Genomic DNA, 16,941 nt, shown 5'->3' on the forward strand with positions numbered 1-16,941 from the left:
ACACAAACACACACACACACACAAACACACACACACACACACACACACACACACACACACACACACACAGTTCACACACACAACTTCAGTCTCAGGCAACTGAAACCACACTTTGAGCAGCAGCACCAGTGAATGATGGGAGTGGTGACTGGGTGGGGACAAGGAGGAGGCTGGAGTGGGGAGGGGGAGGGATAGTATGGTGAGGGTGGCAGACAATGAAGTGCTGCAGGTTAGACAGAGGGCAGGAGAGAGGTGGGTTGAGGGGGGGGGGGGGGGGGGGGAAGAGGAGAGAGGCAATAGCATAAAAGGAGAGAAATAAAAACACTGGGTGTGATGGTCGAATGCTGTCTGTCTAGTGCTGGAATCGGAGCAGGGAAGAGGCTGGAAGGGTGAGCACAGTGACTAACAAATGTTGATGCCAGAATGGTCATGGGAACATAAGATGTATTGCAGGGAAAATTCCCACCTGTGCAATTCAGAAAAGCTGGTGTTGGTGGGAAGCATCCATATGGCACAGGCTGTGTAGCAGTCATTGAAATGAAGAATATCATGTTTGGCAGAGTGCTCAGCAACAAGATGATCCACTTGTTTTTTGGCCACAGTTTTTCGGTGGCTATTCAACTATATCTTCACCCACAGTTACCTTGAAGGCATTACCTACAATCAAATCCTGGGAATGGATATGGGCACTCGCATGCCACCTTCCTATGCCAACCTATTCATGGGCCATCTAGAGGAATCCTTCCTAAATCCCTCACCTGGTTCAGATTAATTGAGTACATCTTTGCTGTCTGGATCAAAGGTGAGGACACCCTATTCACATTCCTCCAGGACCTCAACAACTTCTTCCCAATTTGCTTCACCTGGTCCTACTCAACCCATGAAGCCACCATTCTAGATGTTGACCTCTGTTTCAAAGATGGCTACATCAGTACCTCCGTCCATATCAAACCTACTAACCACCAGCAATATCTCCACTTTGATAGCTGCCACCCATTCCATACCAAGAAGTCCCTTCCATTCAGCCTAGCCACCTGTGGTGATCGCATCTGCAGTGATGAGCAGTCCGTCTCAAAATATGCTGAGGGTCTCACTTAAGCCTTCACTGACCATAATAATCCTCCCAACATTGTACAAAAACAAATCTCCCATGCCTTATCCCTCCAATCTCCCACCACCTCCCAAAGTCCCACCATTCGAGCCGCAGAGGAGCATTTGACTCATAACTCAGTACCACCCAGGACTGGAGCAACTGAATTACATTCTCTCCCAGGGTTACAATTACCTCTCGTCATGGCCTGAAATGAGAAATGTCGTGCCCACTATCCTTCCCACCCCTCCCACAGTGGTATCCTGCCGTCCACCAAACCTACACAATATACTTGTCCATCCTTACACAACCCCTACTTCCAATCTATTACCTCATGGCGCATACCCCTCGATGCAAGACCTGTCCCATACATCCTCCCACCATCACTTACACCTGTCCAGTCACTAACATCGCCTATCCCATCAAAGGCAGGGCTACCTGTGAAACCAATCATGTAATCTACAAGCTAAGCTGCAACCACAGTGTTGCATTTTATGTAGGCATGACAACCAACAAGCTGTCTGCCTGTGTGAATGGCCACCAACAAACTGTGGCTAAGAAACAAGTGGACCACTCTGTTGTTGAACACACTGCCAAACATGATATCCTTCATTTCAGTGGCTGCTTCACAGCCTGTGCCATATGGATGCTTCCCACCAACACCAGCTTTCCTGAATTGAGCAGGTTGGAACCTTCCCTGTAACACGCCCTACATTCCCATAACCCTCCAGTCATCAACCTTCATTAGTCACAGTTCTCACATACACAGCTGTCTCTCCACCATTATACCCAGTCTTTTTATTTATTTCCTTTTTTGCTCCCCCCCTCCTCCCCAAAAACTCTCCCCTGCCCTCTGTCCAACCTGCAGCAATTCATTGTCTGCTAGCCCCATCATACTATCCCTCCCCCTCCCTGCCCCAGCCTCCTCCTTACCCCCACCCAGTCGCCACTCCCATCATGGACTGGTGCTGCTGCTCGCCATGTGGTTGGCCTGTCTGTGACTCCACACATCTGCTATATGACGAGTAGCAACTTTCCTTTTCGTAATATTGTTACATTGCATCCTGGATTTTCCATTGTTTGAGTAAAACTGAAGTGATATCAGGTGTTCCCCAGGGAAGCGTCCTGGGACCTCTACTGTTCCTGATCTATATAAATGACCTGGGTGACAATCTGAGCAGTTCTCTTAGACTGTTCGCAGATGATGCTGTAATTTACCGTCTAGTAAGGTCATCCGAAGACCAGTATCAGTTGCAAAGCGATTTAGAAAAGATTGCTGTATGGTGTGTCAGGTGGCAGTTGATGCTAAATAACGAAAAGTGTGAGATGATCCACATGAGTTCCACAAGAAATCCGTTGAAATTCGATTACTCGATAAATAGTACAATTCTCAAGGCTGTCAATTCAACTAAGTACCTGGGTGTTAAAATTACGAACAACTTCAGTTGTAAGGACCACATAGATAATATTGTCGGGAAGGCGAGCCAAAGGTTGCGTTTCATTGGCAGGACACTTAGAAGATGCAACAAGTCCACTAAAGAGACAGCTTACACTACACTCGTTCGTCCTCTGTTAGAATATTGCTGAGCGGTGTGGGATCCTTACCAGGTGGGATTGACGGAGGACATCGAAAGGGTGCAAAAAAGGGCAGCTCGTTTTCTATTATCACGTTATAGGGGAGAGAGTGTGGCAGATATGATACACGAGTTGGGATGGAAGTCATTACAGCATAGACGTTTTTCGTCGCGGCGAGACCTTTTTACGAAATTTCAGTCACCAACTTTCTCTTCCGAATGCGAAAATATTTAGTAGAGCCCAACCTACATAGGTAGGAATGATCATCAAAATAAAATAAGAGAAATCAGAGCTCGAACAGAAAGGTTTAGATGTTCGTTTTTCCCGCTCGCTGTTCGGGAGTGGAATAGTAGAGAGATAGTATGATTGTGGTTCGATGAACCCTCTGCCAAGCACTTAAATGTGAATTGCAGAGTAGTCATGTAGATGTAGATGTAGATGTAGATGTAGTTTGTTTTTCGAGTGGTACTGACATTGTAAAAACAATTTTTTTTTTAACAGTCACAATCTAGTTAATCAAACAGTGGATGCTCCAGGTAAAAATGTCAACATTGTAGGAAAACACAGATTACTACTTACCATAAAGAAGACACGTCAAGTTGCAGACAGGCACAATTAAAAGACACTCACTTAGCTTTTGGCCACAGTCTTTGTCAGTAAAAACACGCACACTCATACGCGTGGGCGCGTGCGTGTGCTCCCACACACACAAGGCAAACAGACCTCACGCACACACGACCGCCAACTCCAGCATCTCGGGCCAGGATGCTATAGTTAGTTAATTCTTTAGATAATTTTTGTGATTCCTTCTTGTGTCATTCCCTCCTCTCTTGTCCTCATGAATCTCCTCACTGGATGGACAAGTCCTGACACAGTTTACTATCCTTTTCCAAGTTTTTTGTCTCTGAGTATCACTTACACCCAGCCATGCAACGGTCTCATCATATGGTGTATATATTCCAATCTCTGTGTTCACCTGTGATTTAAACCTTCTGTTACCATGGAAGTTCTTTCCTGATCTCTTAACACATTTTTGAACTTTTCTAGTTAATTTTCTCCATGTATTTCTTTCCTCACCAATTCTGTGGGGAAATCTTCTCATCTTGTGTTATCAGTCACCTTCATTTCAGCATTCTTCTGTAACACAATGCCTCAAATGCTTGGATTCTCTTCATTTGTTTTCCCCATAGTCCATGATTCACTTGCATACAGCTACTCCAGGCATTCATTTTCACAAATTTATTTATGAAATAAGGTCTTTGTTAGACACTGGTGATCTTATTTTGGTGATAAGCACCTATTTGCCTGTGCTAGTCTGTTTCTGATATCCTTCTTCATACTTTTATGAGTTATTTTCCTTCCAAAGCACAGTTTTGTTTCATTTTGTCTGTTACATGGTCACTAGTTTTGACATTAAGTTTATATTCCTCCTTAATGCTGTTATATTTCTTTTGTATACTGAAACTCAATATTCTGTGTTTGCCAGACTCTTCATTCAATTCAATAGATCTTGTGGTTTTTCCTTATGCTCACAGTGGGTAGCAATGCGGTAAGAGAATCCTATGACTGATTTTATTTCACCGGGCATCTTAATTCCACTTACAAGCTTTTCTGTCATATCTTTCACTGTTTCTTCAACATGCAGGCTGAACAGAAGATTAAGAGAGAGAAAGAGAGAGAGAGAGAGAGAGAGAGAGAGTGTGCCTTACATTATTTTTAATTTGAGCACTTCTCCCTTGGTGTTCCATTCCTATTGTTCTCTTTTGGTCCTTGTGGATACTGACTATTGCTGGTCTTTCGTGTAATATTCTTCTGAGTATGTCAAATATTTTTCACAACTTTACATCACTAAATACCTTTTCTAAGTTTACAAATGTCTGATGTTTCTAAGTATTGCTTCCATTATAAATTGTAAGGTCAGAACTACCCCTCTGATGCCTCTATCTTTCCAGAAGCTAAAATGATTGTCATCTAACACATCTTTAATTTTCTTTTCCATAATTCTATTTATTATTCTGGTTAGTTACTTGAATGCATGAGCTGTCAAAATAAATATAAGATAGTTCCTGCATTTACGAGCCATTTATGTGTTCTAACTTGAATAATCATTTGATTTCCAGCTCCATTAATGATTTTTAAATGCTGTTGTAATGTTATCTACCCATCTTGCTTCGTTTTATTGAAAGTTTTTCAAAATTCCCAAAGTCTCTCAATCCTGTTTACTTTCTCCTTCAAATTTAATGTTATGCAGTCTTAATAATGACACCTTTGTCTATTAATTCTCTGAATGTTATTTTGACTTTCCTATATGGTGTTTCAATCCTGATAACCATTTCCTTTCAAAATTCTTCACATTTTTTCAACAGACATTTCACTTTAACTGCTGTACATGTTTTATTGATTTAATTCCTAAGTGACATATTGCTCTGGTTTTTTTTCTGGAACTGGTTTTTGTTGATCAATTGAAGTATTTTTCTTTTATCATGACAGTTACCATTCTTACAGCTATATTTGTCTGTCTAGTTTTGTAATTACCATTTTTAAAGACTAACAGAGACATTTAATATTGCAGTATCTACAGTCTAAAAAAATCTCGAGTAACTGTCATCATTCCTTGGTATGTTTTGTGTAATCTTCAATATTGCCATCATTTCTAAATTGTGATCTGAGTGTATATCTGCTCCTGGGTACGCTGCACATTCTAACATATCAACGAAAATAATCAATTTTTGGCAATTAATGTAATTGGCTACATAAAAAATCTACTCACCAAGTGGCGGCAGAATGCACACATTAAAAAAAAAAAAATAATTATTATAATTAGACAAATTTTTGGGACCAGTGACTCCTCCTTCAGGAACAAGGGTTGAAGGGGAGGGAAGAGGCATGGAGAAAAATGATTGGAGAGTCTAGTAAAATGGGGTAGATTTAAGAAAAGTGACCCAGAACTGCGGGTCAGGAAGACTTACCTTTCCCTTCACCCCTCTTCCTTCCCCTTCAACCTTTCTGCCTGAAGAAGGAGCCCATTGGCTCCTGAAACTTTCCTAATTATAACCTTCCTTTATATGTGTGATCTTCTGCCATTTGGTGAGTATATTCTAAGGTGTATGAAAAGAAAATTCTCTTGAGAAAACTATAAAGTTATGAGATAGAATAGCTAGCCAGTACTTTGCTGGAGGAGAAATGTCAGAACTGCGAATATACACACATAAAAGTACATACGTTATCCTAGCTTTCATAATTGATAGTTGCTTTCACAAGGAGGTGATGGTATGTTGCGAAATATTAAAAAGGAAGAGCAGACCACTAAGACCCCATTTCACTACAGGTAGGTTCCTCTCCTCCTAAGATCTGAGTGACCTTCCCTCTCTTGAGGAAGGAACTAAATGTTCTGAAAGATAGGATATTGTTGTTACTACTACTTTTATATGTGCCTGTCATCAGTATTTCATATTTTGCATCTTGAAGGTAAGTAGTGGCCAGCTGTTCTGTCTCATTATTAAACAGATGACTTACATCATCAATTACAACATCTGTTTTTGATGCAAAGATGTTGTAAGTATGCTGTGCTTCAGTTTTCAGCTTATTTCCCACAGAGTGTAAAAGCTTAATGAACAAAGAATCAATGTAATATGCATTTGTTTAATAAATAAATAGCATTAATTGTTTTTGTGATAGATCACATTTATGAATATCACTACGATGTTACAGATATGCAAGTAAAAATTATTGTTTCAGGGAATGGCAGATGTATCGTACATTCCAGACAGCAATGAACATACACAAACCTGATGTTGTATTTTTTCTTGGTGAGTTTCTGTTCACTGACTAATTTGTTTTCAATTTTGTTGTTTTGACACTGTTAACAATAGAACTAAAATTCAGTTTGATGGAATCGGTAATACCCTGTGACTCAAAATGAATATGAGGTTTTAAGGCTTTGTAGCATTTACTGCATTCAGTTTACAGTTATAAATAATACATCAAATGAAAGAGCAACTCAAACAGCATTTCTTAAAAGTGTTCAAAGTGAGCACCATTTGTCACATCACACACATTGAACCGATTAATGAGTTCTTCCCAAACGTTGATCAGTGTGTTTGGAGTAATCGTCACAACTGCTCCAGTTCTGTTTCTTAAGTTGGGTAGATCAGCTGGTAGTTAAGGGATATAACATGATCCTTTACAAATCCTCAAAGGCAAAAATAGGATGGACTTGACTGAGTGAATGTGGAGGCCATGCGAAACAAGCTCTCATCCAGCTCCTTGCGGTCAATGACATTGTACTGTGTGTCTTTTAACCAATCACATTCTGAATAATACTAGTGAGAGAGTGAACCATCTTGCTGCTCAGATGCCCACATTATGTGTGATCACATTTTACCTTACGTGGAATGTCGATTCGTCACTGAAGATGACACAATCCAGAAAATTTCTTCATTATGCAGCAACATTTCATTTGCAAAGTTGGCATGTAAACCATGGTCTGTAGGCTTTAGAGATTGTAAGAACTGCAACTGATAAAGATGTTGTTGTAAGCATCTCCTTAAAAGTCTCCACGCAGTTGTCACTGGAAGTGCTAGTTCATTACTAGCTTTCCGAATTGATTTCTTGGGGCTGTACATAAAAGACACACCCACCAATCAAGCATATTCTTCAGTCACTGTACTTCATCCCACACTCATCACTTTGCAAAGAAAGCCCATGTCTTCAAACTGATGATGCTATCTACAGATGTTATCATCAGTTGGATGATTACAGTAGAATGAATATGGAACGTACATTGCATTGTAACAAACTGTAAAACACAAAATGATTTATGTTCAGTAAATGCCATCTTTCCTACTAACAGACATGTATACAAACAAAGCTATTTGAGGTGCTCTTTTCTTTGATTATTATTTTTAATTGTAAGTTGAATGTAATAAATGCAACAAAATCTAAAAATCCTGATACTCATTATGAAATACCTGGTATAATTTGTCACTGCATTATCATAGTTATGTGAGAAGAACTAAATTTACTCCTTGTAACTTCTGTGTCACAAATATGCTGTTCTCCTCGTTTTTGTATTGCAGGGCGATGTGAATTATCATTTGTTGTTACGCTAATGAAGCACCCATTCATCAGTTTATAATACTGTTTCCATGTCTTGTTCTCAGGTGATTTATTTGATGAAGGTCTCTGGTGCAGCGAGAAGGAATTTGATTATTATGTTAAGAGATTTCATGATTTGTTTTATGTACCTAAAGGGACACAAGTGTTTGTGGCTGTAGGAAATCATGATATTGGATTTCATTATGGGTAAGTGCCTTCATTTATGGCTTCTTATTCCTGTAAAACAAGTTTAACATTAAGTGAATGCCCATTTGTAGAAAACCACATAGTAGTTGTTTGAGAAAGACTATTGGCAGTTTAGTTCTGTTTTGCCTCTGCAATATTAGTAATGTCTTTTTTATGTTTAATTAGTTCAGATAAATTGTTAACCACTTTTTATTTTTAATCATCAAACTTTTGCCATCTAATGTACAAATTTTTAATGCCTGATCAATGAAAATCAATATGTTTTTGAACGAAATATCTGGAAATGGCTTTGTAGACATCATCCACATTTTCATATTTTTTTGCCACTTATAAAACGTTGCAGTAATTGGAATAAATGGAAATCCAGTGGCACGATATTGTGTAAGATTGGTGGATAAGATGATGTGTCTGACCTCAACTCATTATTTTTTTCCAAGATGTGGTCTTTTCTGTCAACAGTCAGAGACTGATACACTCAATCCAGTTGTTCTCGGTAAATGTTTGCTTTCACCTTTTTTCCTGGTTTCATCCCATTAAAATGAGCATCTCCCATGAATACTCCCCAAAACACACAAAACACCTTTTCAGGACTAGGAATGACTCAAAATTGAATTTGTATAATTTTATTTTATTATTTCTTTCTTTTTACCAAAATGTTCTTATTTTCCTACATTATTGCAATTATTCAGCACCACATTTTACCTCCTTTTGGACAGTTATCTGTAATTAATTAATTTGTTCATTCATTTACTGTGTGTCATCAGTCCAATTAAGGAGGAGAATTCTCATGGAGGTGAAATGTGTTAATACATGCCCTATCCAAATACCATCAAATTGTAGAAACTTTGTGTGTTTACTGTAATAACACTTAACTATCTCAATATTGCTTAATGCTATTCATGCTCATGCCAGATGAATCCAATCCAGTAAATTACAAAGAAAGTTGTTACTTTGAAAAAAAATTATGGTTGCACTGAATACATGCTATTTATCTCCCATTTGTTGCTTAAATCTATTTTGATTACACTGGAATTAGTTGAAAATATAAGATAGCTGCATCTGTAAATATTGAACTATATTTACAGTACACTGCAACATTTAATGCAGCTTAACAATGAACACTTGTACTTGTCATGTATGTAACAAAAATTTTCAGTCCTTGAACCATTCAAATAATTTATAGGAAGAGTGGCTCATGAGGCGAACCAGTTGGAACTCAAATTCTGTTGATTTATAGTGAAAGGGAGCTTGTTGAATATGATTACGCTAGAGTATATAACTATACTCTAAACCTCATACAGAGAGGTAAAGCATACAAGAAAATTACTTTTGTATTTTGTATATTGGTTGTGACGATCACAGTTAATATGAAACTGATTTTTATTAGCAGCAACAAAAATCATGAAAGAGTAGATGTATTGGGAAGTGAGTGTAAGAATTCCAAGATCCTTAAAACGGCTTCTGCAAGACATACTGTTACCTACTTTACACAGTATACTTACTGGTCATTTCTGCCTAGTCTACTTATTTGCATGTTCCACGGTTCATAAGTGTAACCTCTAGTTTTGATGTGGAATAAGTAAATTTTGCTATTAAAGTACACTTTCTCAGAGAAAAATATTGCAACATGCAGACCATTTGGTGATCTACTGCCAATCAGTCTTCAGATTAAACACTAAAGGAAGGAAGGCTGACCATCTATATAATTACCTTGAATTGCTTTTCCTTTTATATCTGTTTTAATGGTGATACATTTAACAGTTCTCTCTCTCTCTCTCTCTCTCTCTCTCTCTCTCTCTCTCTCACACACACACACACACACACACACACACACACACACACACACACATTATTATATTATTAACAATATTGTGAAAAACCTAGATTCTTGCTCACTGTAAAGATGGCACATTGAGTTGCTGTCAGTCACAACAAAAATACTGTTACACATGTAGCTTTCAGCCTTCTACAGGAAAGAAAACTCACACAGAATCGCACAAGTAAGCACACTACACACACACACACACACACACACACACACACACACACACACACAAAACCACTGTCTCTGGCCATTTTGACCGGAATGCAGTGTCGCATTGAACAAAAGCAACAATGTGAAATAGGGTGTGAAAGGGGGAAGGATAACAGGGTAGGAGTGGGGCAAGAGAAGAGTGGTACATCTAGCAAAGCATTCAGGGACTAGATGGCAGCAGATCAGGGCTGTCAGGTGCAGGGAGGGAGGTGCAGGGAAAATTGAGAGTGGAAGAGGAGAGGAGCAGAGTAAGAGAAAAGATCAGTGGGTTCAATGGCAGAGAGTGGCATGCAATAAGGGTGAGAGGATGTGAAACGAACAAGGTGATAGGACAGAGAGAGTGGAAACTGCTGGTGAATGGTGTAAGGACAGTAGGTTACCATAGATTGAGTCCAGGATAATTACAGGAGTGGAGAATGTGTTGTAGGGGTAACTTCAATCTGTCCAGTTCAGGAAAGCTGGTGGTGGAGGGTAGGATCCTGATGGCCCGGGTTGTGAAGCAGCCATTGAAATCAAGTATGTTGTGTTTATCTGCACATTGTGTGATAGGGCGTGGTCAACTTTACTCCTGGCCACAGTTTGATGGTGGGCGTTCATCCTGGTGGACTACTAGTTGCTAGTCATACCATTATTAAAGCCTGTGAAGTGATTGCAGCAGAGCTGCTGTATGACATGGCTACTTTCAAAGGTTGATCGACCTCTGATGGAGTATGGTCAGCCTGTGACAGGACTGAAATAGGAAGTTCTGGGTGGATGGATTGGGAATGCCTTACGCCTGGATCTTCCCTGTGGCAAGCGGTTGGGATATCCCTGTAGAAAACTGAGGTGCAACTGCTGCACAGGCCACCCATCCATCATTTTCTATTCCAGCCATCTCACAGGTTTATCCTACCCCATCAGAGGTCAAGCCACCTGTGAAAGCAGCCATGTCATACAAGAGTGCTGCAGCAGTCACTTCCCAGCTGTCCACTGGGCTAAACAGCCACTGCCAAATGTTGCCAAGAACGAAGTTGACTGCCCTGTGGCACAGTATGCAGCCGAACATAACATGCTCGATTTCAATGGCTGCTTCACATCCTGGGCCATCTTGATCCTCCACTCCACCACCAGCTTCAGTGAACTGTCCAGATGTGTGTTATCCCTACAACACATTCCCCACTCCCAAAATTGTCCCTGCCTCAACCCACAGTAACCTATTTTCCCCCACCCTCCACCCAACAGTTTCCACTTCCTCTGTCCTATCACCTTGTCCCGTTTCACATCACATCACCCTCATAGTGCTCCGTTCTCTGCGAGTGCATCCATCGATCTTTTCTGCTTTTCTGTTCTTCTGCTCCTTTCCTCCTCTGTTCCACATTCCCATTCCCTGTCCCTCTCCCCACACTCACCCGATGCTGCACCTAGCAGCCTTGTCCTGCCACTATCTAGTCCCTGGACACTCTGCCAGACAACACTCCTCTGCCCCATACTGTACCCTGCCATCTCTCCCCATTCTCCATCCCTTTCCCACCATACTCCAGAATGTCACTTTATTTCAATGCTGCACTGCATTCTGGCTGGAGCAGTCAGGTGTGCATGAAGTTTGCTTGCATGTCTGAATGTGTGTGCTTTTTCTTTTCTGAAGAAGACTTTGATCGAAGGCCAAATGTGTAACAGTATTTCTATTGTGCCTGTCTGCAACTAATTGTGTCATCTTCATGGTGAGTCACTATTATCCTTTTCCAAATATTGCTGATATTCCAACATGGACTTTCCATCATTATATTATTACATTTTCAGATCTACTTCTGGGTAGTAGTAGGAGTTGTCCAGCAGATATGATGACAGTTTTCTAATTATCCATTACACTGATGAGTCAGAACATTATGACCACTGCACACCATGTGACTCAATGCTGCCTGGTGGCAATCAATGTACATGACACAGTAGGGAAAGAATATAAGTGGGGCAAAGACAGACAAGGAATCATTCTGCAATTGAGAAAAGCCACTGACATCAGCAGCTTTGGCAAAAGGGCAGATTGTTATGGTCCAGTGCCTTGGAATTGGCACCTCAGAAATGATGAAGCTGGTTGGCTAATGGTATGCTACTGTTGTGAGCATTTGTGGTAAACAGTTTAATGATGGTGAAACCACAAGTAGGTGACAAGGTGATGGACTTAGACAGCCAGTAGTAGAACAATGTTCTGAAAAACAGGATAGGCCGCAGTCTGTTACAGATGTAATTGCAGAGTATAATGCTGGTGCAGGTATTTGGAGCACACTGCTGAACATATGTTGTTGAACAGAACGCATTGCAGCAGACAACCCAAGCATGTTACCATTTTGACCCACTGATGTCAATGACAATTGAGGCCTTTTCCGGATGAAGGGTCCTTAGGTCTTTGTTCCCATTTTTGGGAAACTGCTTAAAATTAATCATCAGATTATATTGAATATTGTGTCAAGGTTTTGTTTATTGTCTGAATGCTAGAAGTCGGGGTAGTGTTTTCTTGATGCGTTTGTACCAGTACTACTTATTTAGTTTAATGTAGCAAGTGCTTATGTGCAGGTCAGTTTACTTGGAGCATCAGCAGTTGGTTTAATACTAAACTGCCTAACATTAAGAGGTTCATATATATCATTCCGGCTTCTTGTTGTTGTTGTTGTTGTTGTTGTTGTGGTATTCAGTCCTGAGACTGGTTTGATGCAGCTCTCCATGCTAATCTATCCTGTGCAAGCTCCTTCATCTCCCAGTACCTACTGCAACCTATATCCTTCTGAATCTGCTTAGTGTATTCATCTCTTGGTCTCCCTCTACGATTTTCACCCTCCACACTGCCCTCCAGTGCTAAATTTGTGATCCCTTGATGTCTCAGGACATCGCCTACCAACCGATCCCTTCTTCTAGTCAAGTTGTGCCACAAACTTCTGTTCTCCCCAATCCTATTCAACACCTCCTCATTAGTTACATGAACTACGCATCTAATCTTCAGCATTCTTCTGTAGCACCACCTTTCGAAAGCTTCTATTCGCTTCTTGTCCAAACGAGTTATCGTTCATGTTTCACTTCCATACATGGCTACGCTCCACACAAATACTTTCAGAAACGACTTCCTGACACTTAAATGTATACTCGATGTTAACAAATTTCTCTTCCTCAGAAACGATTTCCTTGCCATTGCCAGTCTACATTTTATATCCTCTCTACTTCGCACATCATTAGTTATTTTGCTCCCCAAATAGCAAAACTCCTTTACTACTTTAAGTGTCTCATTTCCTAATCTAATTCCCTCAGCATCACCCGTCTTAATTCGACTACATTCCATTATCCTCGTTTTGCTTTTGTTGATGTTCATCTTATGTCCTCCTTTCAAGACACTGTCCATTCCATTCAACTGCTCTTCCAAGTCCTTTGCTGTCTCTGACAGAATTACAATGTCATCAGCGAACCTCAAAGTTTTTATATCTTCTCCATGGATTTTAATACCTACTCCGAATTGTTCTTTTGTATCCTTCACTGCTTGCTCAATATACAGATTGAATAACATCAGGGAGAGGCTACAACCCTATCTCACTCCCTTTCCAACCACTGCTTCCCTTTCATGTCCCTTAACTCTTATAACTGCCATCTGGTTTCCGTACAAATTGTAAATAGCCTTTCGCTCCCTGCCACTTTTAGAATTTGAAAGAGAGTATTCCAGTCAACATTGTCAAAAGCTTTCTCTAAGTCTACAAATGCTAGAAATGTAGGTTTGCCTTTTCTTAATCTTTCTTCTAAGATAAATCATAGGGTCAGTATTGCCTCACATGTTCCAAGATTTCTACGGAATCCAAACTGATCTTCCCCGAGGTCGACTTTTACCAGTTTTTCCATTTGTCTGTAAATAATTCGCGTTAGTTTCTTGCAGCTGTGACTTATTAAACTGATTGTTCGGTAATTTTCACATCTGTCAACACCTGCTTTCTTTGGGATTGGAATTATTATGTTCTTCCTGAAGTCTGAGGGTATTTCGCCTGTCTCGTACATCTTGTTCACCTCTTCGAAGGCCGTCAGTAGTTCTAATGGAATGTTGTCTACTCCCGGGGCCTTGTTTCGACTCAGGTCTTTCATTGCTCTGTCAAACTCTTCACGCAATATCGTATCTCCCATTTCATCTTCATCTAAATCCTCTTTCATTTCCATAATATTGTCCTCAAGTACATCACCCTTGTATAGACCCTCTATATACTCCTTCTACCTTTCTGCTTACCCCTCTTTGCTTAGAACTGGGTTTCCATCTGAGCTCTTGATATTCGTAGAAGTGGCTCTCTTTTCTCCAAAGGTCTCTTTAATTTTCCTGTAGTCAGTATCTGTCTTACCCCTCGTGAGATAAGCCTCTACATCCTTACATTTGTCCTCTAGCCATCCCTGCTTAGCCATTTTGCACTTCCTGTCGATCTCATTTTTGAGACGTTTGTGTTCCTTTTTGCCTGCTTCATTACTGAATTTTTATATTTTCTCCTTTCATCAATTAAATTCAATATTTCTTCTGTTACCCAAGGATTTCTACTAGCCCTCGTCTTTTTACCTACTTGATCCTCTGCTGCTTTCACTACTTCATCCCTCAGAGCCACCCATTCGCCTTCTACTGTATTTCTTTCCCCCATTCCTGTCAATTGTTCCCTTATGCTGTCCCAGAAACACTGTACAACCTCTGGTTCTTTCAGTTTATCCAGGTCCCATCTCCTTAAATTCTCACCTTTTTGCAATTTCTTCAGTTTTACTCTACAGTTCATAACCAGTAGATTGTGTTCTGAGTCCACATCTGCCCCTGGAAACGTCCTACAATTTAAAACCTGGTTCCTAAATCTCTGTCTTACCATTATATAATCTATATGATACCTTTTAGTATCTTCAGGATTCTTCCATGTATACAACATTCTTTTATGATTCTTGAACCAAGTGTTAGCTATGATTAAGTTATGCTCTGTGCAAAATTGTACCAGGCGGCTTCCTCTTTAATTTCTTATCCCCAATCTGTATTCACCTACTATGGTTCCTTCTCTCCCTTTTCATACTGTCGAATTCCAGTCACCCATGAATATTAAATTTTTGTCTCCCTTCACTATCTGAATAATTTCTTTTATCTCATCATACATTTCTTCAATTTCTTCATCATCTGCAGAGCTAGTTGGCATATAAACTTGTTCTACTGTAGTTGGCATGGGCTTTGTGTCTATCTTGGCCACTATAATACATTCATTATGCTGTTTGTAGTAGCTTACTCGCACTCCTATTTTTTTTATTCATTATTAAACATACTCCTGCATTACCCCTATTTGAGTTTGTATTTATAACCCTGTATTCACCTGACCAGAAGTCTTGTTCCTCCTGCCAGCAAACTTCACTAATTCCCACTATATCTAACTTTAACCTATCCCTTTCCCTTTTTAAATTTTCTAACCTACCTGCCCGATTAAGGGATCTGACATTCCACGCTCCAATCCGTAGAACGCCAGTTTTCTTTCTCCTGATAATGATGTCCTCTTGAGTAGTCCCCGCCCGGAGATCGGAATGGGGGACTATTTTACCTCCGGAATATTTTACCCAAGAGGACACCATCATCATTGAACCATACAGTAAAGCTGCATATCTGCTTGAAACTTTTTCCAATGGCAAGGAAAGCGTTTCTGAAGAAAAAAAAAATTGTTAACATCGAGTATAGATTTAAATGTCAGGAAATCGTTTCTGAAAGTATTTGTATGGAGTGTAGCCATGTATAGAAGTGAAACATGGATGATAAATAGTTTGGACAAGAAGAGAATAGAAGATTTTGAAATGTGGTGCTACAGAAGAATGCTGAAGATTAGATGGGTAGATCACATAACTAATGAGGAGGTATTGAATAGAATTGGGGAGAAGAGGAGCCTGTGGCACAACTTGACTAGAAGAAGGGATTAGTTGGTAGGACATGTTGTGAGGCATCAAGAGATCACCAATTTAGTGCTGGAGGGTAGCGTGGAGGGTAAAAATCATAGAGGGAGACCAAGAGATGAATACACTAAGCAGATTCAGAAGGATGTAGGTTGCAGTAGGTACTGGGAGATGAAGAAGCTTGCATAGGATAGAGCAGCATGGAGAGCTGCATCAAACCAGTCTCATGACTGAAGCTCACAATAACGACAACAACATGCTCAGGTCAAAAATTATAATTAAACACGTTCAATCGTTTGGCACATATGGTGCACTAGGAACAACATCGGACTGACGTTTCATTGTGATGAAGTTACCCTTAAAGGTGTCGCAACCTTGATCAATGTATCAAACAGCTATCTGCAACTAGTGTGATTCCTATGCTGAAACCTATATATGGTTGCTGAGAGGCAGGCATGTAAAAAAGGAGAGAGAGAAGAAGAAAAAAAAAGAAAGGTTTTACTTCTGCAAGCTTTTGGAGCCAGTGGCCCCTTGTGGCAGAAGAGTTGAAGGAGAAGGAAGAAGGAAGAAGGGTGAAAGGTGAAAGGAAAGGAACCTCTCCAGTTCCTTTCCTTTCACCCCTCTTCCATCTCCTTCAACCCTTCTGCTCGAAGAAGGAGCCACTGGCTCTGAAAGCAAGCATAAGTAAAATCTTTTTTTTTTTTTGTATGTGTGTTCTTCTGCTGCCACTTGGTGAGCAGTTACATTAAATAATATTACTGTGGTGTTTTAATTTGTTATGAGGGTTAAAATAGCATTTTATGATCTTCTGACACTGATTTATGGGGACAGGGTCTATAAATTAAATTATGTCAGTCCACAGCACTCGTCAACCTAGTCTTGCAAAACCATATATATCAAATACTCCTCTCTGTCTGTAAAATTCTCCTGCTCAGAAATCCCAAATTCCTGTATCCCACCTTCCAGATTGAAAGTCTTGTCCTCCATAAACCTGAGCAGCATGCCCAATGCCCCGTCAGAAAACTCTTTTAACCTCCTACTC

General features: G+C 40.1%; 1 protein-coding gene across 3 annotated transcripts in view; it reads left to right on the forward strand.

The window, feature by feature from the left end:
- The window catches only part of LOC126271894 (metallophosphoesterase 1), a 118,660-nt gene that overhangs the window by 53,832 nt on the left and 47,887 nt on the right, over window positions 1–16,941 (forward strand). For all 3 annotated transcript variants that reach the window (XM_049974275.1, XM_049974274.1, XM_049974276.1), the window contains exons 3-4: window positions 6,404–6,474; window positions 7,828–7,969. In XM_049974275.1, coding sequence (XP_049830232.1) covers window positions 6,404–6,474; window positions 7,828–7,969 — 213 coding nt within the window. The remainder of the gene's footprint in view (window positions 1–6,403; window positions 6,475–7,827; window positions 7,970–16,941) is intronic.

This window comes from Schistocerca gregaria, chromosome 5 (assembly GCF_023897955.1).
Source record: "Schistocerca gregaria isolate iqSchGreg1 chromosome 5, iqSchGreg1.2, whole genome shotgun sequence".
Taxonomy (NCBI): domain Eukaryota; kingdom Metazoa; phylum Arthropoda; class Insecta; order Orthoptera; family Acrididae; genus Schistocerca; species Schistocerca gregaria.